Source organism: Meles meles, chromosome 3, assembly GCF_922984935.1.
Source record: "Meles meles chromosome 3, mMelMel3.1 paternal haplotype, whole genome shotgun sequence".
Taxonomy (NCBI): domain Eukaryota; kingdom Metazoa; phylum Chordata; class Mammalia; order Carnivora; family Mustelidae; genus Meles; species Meles meles.
The window spans coordinates 4,830,718-4,838,905 of NC_060068.1; the positions used below are offsets into that span (position 1 = coordinate 4,830,718).

General features: G+C 37.4%; 1 protein-coding gene across 1 annotated transcript; it reads right to left on the reverse strand.

The window, feature by feature from the left end:
* Nucleotides 1–6,119: 6,119 nt before the first annotated feature.
* LOC123938370 (olfactory receptor 2AK2-like) lies at nt 6,120–7,040 on the reverse strand. The gene has a single exon (XM_045999697.1). The coding sequence runs from the start codon at nt 7,038–7,040 to the stop codon at nt 6,120–6,122; it is 921 nt and encodes a 306-aa protein (XP_045855653.1).
* Nucleotides 7,041–8,188: the final 1,148 nt, after the last annotated feature.

Consider the following 8,188-nt stretch of genomic DNA (forward strand, 5'->3'; position numbering starts at 1 on the left):
CAAGATCAAAAGCTTTTGCACAGCAAAGGAATCAGTTAACAAAACCAAAAGACAACTGACAGAATGGGAGAAGATATTTGCAAACGACATATCAGATAAAGGGCTAGTATCCAAAATTTATAAGGAACTCAGCAAACTCCACACCCAAAGAACAAACAATCCAATCAAGAAATGGGCAGAGGACATGAACACACATTTCTGCAAAGAAGACATCCAGATGGCCAACAGACACATGAAAAAGTGCTCCACATCGCTCAGCATCAGGGAAATACAAATCAAAACCACAATGAGATATCACCTCACACAAGTCAGTATGGCTAAAATTAACAAGTCAGGAAATGACAGATGCTGGTGAGGATGCGGAGAAAGGGGAACACTCCTACACTGTTGGTGGGAATGCAAGCTGGTGCAACCACTCTGGAAAACAGCATGGAGGTTCCTCAAAATGTTGAAAATAGAACTACCCTATGACCCAGCAATTGCACTACTGGGTATTTACCCTAAAGATACAAACGCAGTGATCGAAGGGGCACGTGTACTCGAATGTTCATAGCAGTAATGTCTACAATAGCCAAACTATGGAACGACCCCAGATGTCCATCAACAGATGAATGGATAAAGAAGATGTGGTATATATACACAATGGAATACTATGCAGCCATCAAAAGAAATGAAATCTTGCCATTTGTGATGACGTGGATGGAATTAGAGGGTATCATGCTTAGTGCAATAAGTCAATCGGAGATAGACAACTATCATATGATCTCCCCGATATAAGGATATGGAGATGCAACATGGGGGGTTAGGGGGATAGGAGAAGAATAAATGAAACAAGATGGGATTGGGAGGGAGACAAACCATAAATGACTCAATCTCACAAAACAAACTGGGAGTTGCTGGGGGGAGGTGGGGTTGGGAGAGGGGGAGGGGGTTATGGACATTGGGGAGGGTATGTGCTAATGTGAGTGCTGTGAAGTGTGTAAACCTGACGATACACAGACCTGTACCCCTGGAGATAAAAATACATTATATGTTTATAAAAAAAAAATTGGAAGGGGAGGCGAACCATAAGAGGCTATGGACTCTGAAAAACTACCTGAAGGTTTTGAAGGGGCGGGGTGGGAGGTGGGGGAAGCAGGTGGTGGGTAATAGGAGGGCACGTACTGCATGGAGCACTGGGTGTTGTGCAAAAACAATGAATACTGTTACACTGAAAAAATAAATAAATTAAATAAAAAAAAATCAATGCACAGAAATCAGTTACATTTCTTTACACCAACAACAAGACAGAAGAAAGAGAAATTAAGAAGTCAATCACATTTTCAATTGCACCCAAAACCCTAACTTACCTAGGAATGAAACTAACCAAAGAGGTAAAGAATCTATACTCAGAAAACTATAAAGTCCTCATGAAAGAAATTGAGGAAGGCACAACGAAATGGAAAAATATTCCATGCCCATGTATTGGAAGAACAAATAGTGTGAAAATGTCTATTCTACCTAAAGCCATTTACACATTTAATGCTATCAGTGTCAAAATCCCATCCATTTTTTTTCAAAGAATGGGAACAAATAATCCTAAAATTTATATGGAACCAGAAAAGACCTAAAATAGCCATAGGAATATTGAAAAAGAAGCCAAAGTGGGTGACATCACAATTCTGTACTTCAAGCTCTATTACCAAGCTGTCATCATCAAGACAATGTGGTACTGGCACAAAAATAGACACATAGATCAATGGAACAGAATAGAGAGCCGAGAAATAGACCCTCAACTCTATGGTCAACTAATCTTTGACAAAGCAGGAAAGAATGTCCAATGGAAAAAAAGACAGTCTCATCAATGAACGGTGTTGGGAAAATTGGACAGCCACATGCAGAAAAATGAAACTGGGCCATTTCCTTACACCACATACGAACAATAGACTCAAAACGGATGAAGGACCTCAATGTGAGAAAGGAATCCATCAAAATTCTTGAGGAGAATGCAGGCAGCAACCTCTTCAACCTCAGCCACAGCAACTTCTTCCTAGGAACATCACCAAAAGCAACAGAAGCAAGGGCAAAAATGAACTTTTGGGACTTCATCAAGATCAAAAGCTTGTGCACAATAAAGGAAACAGTTATCAAAACCAAAAGACAACTAACAGAATGGGAGAAGATATTCGCAAACGACATATCAGATAAAGGGCTAATATCCAAAATCTATACAGAACTTATTAAGCTCAACACCCAAAGAACAAATAACCCAATCAAGAAATGGGCAGAGGACATGAATGGACATTTCTGCAAAGAAGACATCCAGATGGTCAACAGACATATGAAAAATTGCTCCACATATCTCAGCATCAGGGAAATACAAATCAAAACCACAATGAGATACCAACTCACAGCAATAAGAATGGCTAAAATTAACAAGTCAAGAAATGACAGATGCTGGCAAGGATGCGGAGAAAGTGGAACCCTCCTCCACTATTGGTGGGAATGTTTCCTGGTGCAACCACTCTGGAAAAGAGCATGGGTATTCCTCAAAAAGTTGAAAATAGAATTACCCTATGGCCCGCAATTGCACTACTGGGTATTTCCCCTAAAGACACAAATGTAGTGATCTGAAGGGGCACGTATATATATATATGAATACTATGCAGCCATCAAAAGAAATGAAATCTTGCCATTTGCAATGACATGGATGGAACTAGAGGGTATTATGCTTAGCGAAATAAGTCAATCATTGAAAGACAACTATCATATGATCTCCCTGATATGAGGAAGTGGAGATTCAGCATGGGGGTTTGAGGGGTAGGAAAAGAATAAATGAAACAAGATCGAATTGGGAGGGGCGCCTGGGTGGCTCAGTGGGTTAAGCCGCTGCCTTCGGCTCAGGTCATGATCTCAGGGTCCTGGGATCGAGTCCCACATCGGGCTCTCTGCTCGGCAGGGAGCCTGCTTCCCTCTCTCTCTCTCTCTCTGCCTGCCTCTCTGCCTACCTGTGATCTCTCTCTCTCGCTATCAAATAAATAAATAAATAAATAAAATCTTTAAAAAAAAAAAAAAGATCGAATTGGGAGGGAGACAAACCATAGGACACTCTCAGACTCACAAAACAAACTGAGGATTGCTGAGGGGAGGGGGGTCGGGAGAGCGTAGTGGGGTTATGGAATTTGGGGGAGGGTATGTGCTATGGTGAGTGCTGTGAAGTGTATAAACCTGGAGATTCACAGACCTGTACCACTGGGGCTAATAATACATTATATATTTAAAAAAGAAGAATAAAATAATTAAAAACAAAAAAACAAGAAAGAAAACAACAACAACTAAAAGGATGCTCAGTCCCAGTCCCTGGGATCATGACCTCAGCTGAAGGCAGACTTTTAATAACTGAGCCACTTGGGTGCCCCTACACATTCTTTTTAAGTGCACATGGGACATTCTCCAGAAAAAGTCACATACTAGGTCAAAAATCAGGTCTTAAGAGATACAAATAGATTGTGATCAGATCATGTATTTTTACTTACCACAATGCTTTGATATTTGAAGTCAACCACAAGAAAATACAATTCAAAAGTCACAATAAATGGAATTTAAAGAATATCCTACTAAAATATGAATGAGTCAACCAAGAAATCAAAGAAGAAACTAAAAAATACATGGAAAAATAAAAATGAAAATATTATGGTCCAAAGCCGCTGGAATGCAGCAAAAGTGGTCCTAGTGGGGAAATATATAGTAATACAGGGCCACCCCAAATAGCAAGAAAAATCTCAAATAACCTAAACTTACACCTAAAGAAATATAAATTAAAAACAAAAAAGCCTAAAGCTATCATAAAAGGGAAATACTAATGTTTACAACAAAAACTAAATGGCATAGAAACTAAAAACAAAAACAAAACAAAGCAAGCAGAATAGAACAGATAAATGAAACCAGGAGGTTGTTCTTTGAAAAACTTTAAAAAAAAAGAATAAATCCCTACCAGAATTATCAAAGAGCTGAGAGAAAGTCAAGACAGGAATAAATAAAATCACAAATGAGACAGGAGAAATAACACCAGAGAAATACAAATAATTGTTGGAAAATATTGCAAGGAAATATTATGCCAACAAATTTAGGAAAATGGAAGAAATGGATAAATTCCTAGGAATGTACGAACTACCAAAAACTTACACAGAAAAAAAATAGAAAACATGAACAGACCAATGTTTACCAAAGAAATTGAGTCAATAATAAAAAAGAAAAGTTCCCAACAAACAGATAATATATATTCTCTGAAAGTATTAAAAAAAATAGAAACGTAAGGAAAATTTCCAAGCTCATTCTACAAATCCAGAATTACCACAATTCCAAAACCAGAGAATGATTCCACCAAAGATAAGTGCAAGCCAACATCCTTGACAAATATGGATGCAAAAATGCTCAGAAAATACCAGCCAATTGAATCTGACAGAACATTAAAGAATCACTTATCCTGGTCTAGTGGCATTAATTCCTTTGTTGCAAGATGATTCAATATTCACAAGTCAGTCAATGAGATAGACCACAATGATAAAAATAGGTATAAGAACCATATGATCATCCCAATAGTTGCAGAAAAAAAAAAACATTTGATAAAGTACAGTATTCATTCATGATAAAAATCCTCAACAAAGTAGGTTTCCAAGGATCATACTTCAATGTAATAAAGGCTATATATGAAAAACCCACAGCTAGTATCATCTTCAATGGGAAAAATACTGAGAGGTTTTCCCCTATGATCAGGAGCAAGACAGGGATGTCTATTGTCAATACTTATTTAACATAGTACTGGCTCTGTTACTACTCATTTCCTAGAGCCCACCAATTTTGTCCTTCATTTTCTATGTCCTGTCAGTTACATTCCCTTTTCAAAAGTTTTTCATTTACTCTTTTCTACATCAAGAACATTCTCTATGACATATCCATTTTAATTATTTCTTCATCTCAGTTAAATTTTCACCAAGTATCACTCTCATAATTGTCTCTATTGGACTATTTTATATAAAATTACAAAACTCTCCAGCTTAACCCTTTCCCATATCCAGCATTTTTCTATTAGTTACTACATTTGACATAATCTAAACTATTCATGTTTATTTTATTAATTTTATATCTCCTTGTATTGAAATGCAAACTTGATGAGTTCAAAGATTTCTTTTTTTAAAAGATTTACTTATTTATTTGACAGACAGAGATAACAAGTAGGCAGAGAGGCAGGCAGAGAGAGAGGAAGGGAAGCAGGCTCCCTGCTGAGCAGAGAGCCCAAGGTGGGGCTCCATCCTAGGACCCTGAGATCATGACATGAGCTGAAGGCAGAGGCTTTAACCCACTGAGCTACCCAGGGACCCTGAGTTCAAAGATTTCTGTTGTTTCTTATCTTTTTTAACTCCCATATCACCAATTCCTGTAGCAGTTACACACACATAAAGTAATAAATCAGTTGCTGAGTGTACGTATGAATGAATGTATGAAGTACTCTTTCTATATAAGATTTTTTTTTGCACTGATACTTTTATTTTTTTATTTTTTAAAAGATTTTTATTTGTTTATTTGACAGAGAAAGATCACAAGTAGGCAGAGAGGCAGTCAGAGAGAGACAGAGGAGGAACAGGCTCCCTGCTGAGCAGAGAGCCCAATGCGGGACTCAATCCCTGGACCCTGAGATCATGACCTGAGCTGAAGGCAGAGGCTTAACCCACTGAACCACCCAGGCACCCTTTGCACTGATCCTTTTAATGTTACAAGTTTGAATACGTTATATATTCTTTTCATTGCATTTCAGATACTAAGGAACACATTGAGAAATAGTTGTTGTGAGATGCAAACATTGAGTTGACGATCATGATATCTATAGCTTCAGAAGCTAGATAATGTTGACAACAGCACCATTTTTCCTGCTTCCAGATTGGAAACTTATCCAGTTTCAATATATATGATTAACCCATTCTGAAGACAGCAGGGATCAATAATTTTATCAATTTATTTATTTTTTAAATATTTCTCAGGGTTTTAATGCTCCAAAGCAGTATTCTAGGCAAAGTGATCTATGGTATTCAATCTCAATCAATAAGGGGTTCTCAATGTGATATTTCATATGCAAATATTCATTAGGACAATAATCTTCTCATGGCCCCAATAACATCCTTATTCCTCAGGCTATAGATAAACGGGTTCAGAAGGGGTGTGATAATGGTGTAAAACACTGCCACTGCCTTATCTTGCTCTGGAGAATGCAAAGAGTGTGGCCTTGTATAGGTGGAGAGACCAGTCACATAGAATAGGCTTGCCACAATCAGGTGAGAGGAACAAGTGGAAATAGCTCTTGTCTGTCCTTTGCCTGAACTCATCTGAAAAACCACAGAAAGTACACATGCATAGGATGCTAGAATGGCCATGAAAGGTAGCAGCAGAATAATAACACCACTCATAATGACTGTATACTCATACATGGAAGTGTTCTGGCACGCCAGTTGTAATAGAGATGGAATTTCACAGAAAAAGTGGTTGATAAGCCGTGATCTGCAAAATGGAAGGTGAAATACATACAATGTGTGTATTAAAGCATTGATAGAGCCACTGGTCCATGCACATGTGACCATGAACCAACAAATCTGCTTGCTCATGAGTATGGGATAGCGTAAAGGGTGACAGATGGCTACATATCGGTCATAAGACATGAAACCAAGAAGAAGGGCTTCAGTTCCACCAAGGACCGTGAACAAAAATGTTTGAACCACACAGCCTAAAAAAGTAATGGTCTTACTATTTGAAAGAAAGTTAGTGGTCATCTTGGGCACTGTGGTGGAAATGTTCATTATATCCATGAAGGAGAGTTGACTGAGCAGAAAGTACATTGGAGTGTGGAGTCTGGTGTCCAGTCGAATGAGAAAAATCAGTATGATATTCCCCATCAGAGCCACTGCAAAGAGAATTACAATGGCAACAAAGAGGAAAGCATTCTTTTGACCAAACTGGAAAAGACCAGAGAGTATAAAATCTGTTTCAGCACTTTGATTTCCTGTCTTCATAGTTTGGTTCCCAATATCAGAGCAGATCTTATCTAAAGATTCCATGTAAAGAGAAGGACTGCCCTTTAATTAAAAATAAAAGATTATTAAATGAGTTGAATTGCCTCGAGACCATTTCCTCAGCCAAGTAAATTATCCAGACAGTACATTACTTTGATTTTCTGCCCAAAATGAATAGAAAACAAAATTATATTAGTTTGGTAACTTTTAGATAACAAATTCCTTATGATCAGAATTGAATCAAAATTTTTACACACAGCCTGACTTTTAGAGAATTTCTGCTTACTCAATTTTCTTAGCTCCTTTTTTAAAATATAAATTCAGTCAATTAACATGCAATGCATCATTTGTTTCAGGGGTACATGTCTGTGATTCATCAGTCTTATATAGCACTCAGTAATTATTACAACACATACCCTCCCCAAACTCTATATTTTTTGATCATCAAATATATTAATCACACTTCATATCCCAATTAATTTATGACAGTATTAAACACATTGTAAATTTCCAACCAGTTTGAAAAATAATGTTTTCTCCTCTTTTTTCCTTTTTTAAGTCCAGAATTTATAGGTATTTTTAAAGCATATAAAAAGTTATCTAATTGGGTTTTTTTTTATTTATTTACTTGACAGAGACAGAGATCACAAGTAGTCAGAGAGGCAGACAGAGAGAGAGAGAGAGAGAGAGGAGGAAGAAGGCTCTCCACTGAGCAAAGAGCCCCAGGCAGGGCTTGATCCCAGAACCCTGGGAACATGACCTGAGTCAAGGGAAGAGGCTTTAACCCACTGAGCCATCCAGGTGCCCCATCCAATCAGTTTTATTTTTATTTTTCTGCACCTCTGATTCCAAAGGGTAATAGTATGGTTGAAAAGTTGAAAAGATTGAATTTTGTAAAAACTCTTCCATAGAGCTCAAGGAATTAATTTTAGGTTCTTCCACATTAATATATTGTAAATGATAAAAAAATTTTCACTCAATAAATGAGGAAAAAAGGACAAAAGTACGTGTTAAGATAAGAAGCAACTGAAAGTTATCCAGCATCTCCTTTCCTCCAAAAAGAAATTCTCTAACATCCAGACACCTCTTCCAAAAACCAAAAGCACTTTTCAGGTATAGATGAAATTCTACATGTGAAGTTACACTCC

Excerpts from the sequence above, each read along its gene's own strand:
- LOC123938370 (XM_045999697.1), bottom strand. The coding sequence starts at position 7,040 with ATGAAGACAGGAAATCAAAGTGCTGAAACAGATTTTATACTCTCTGGT.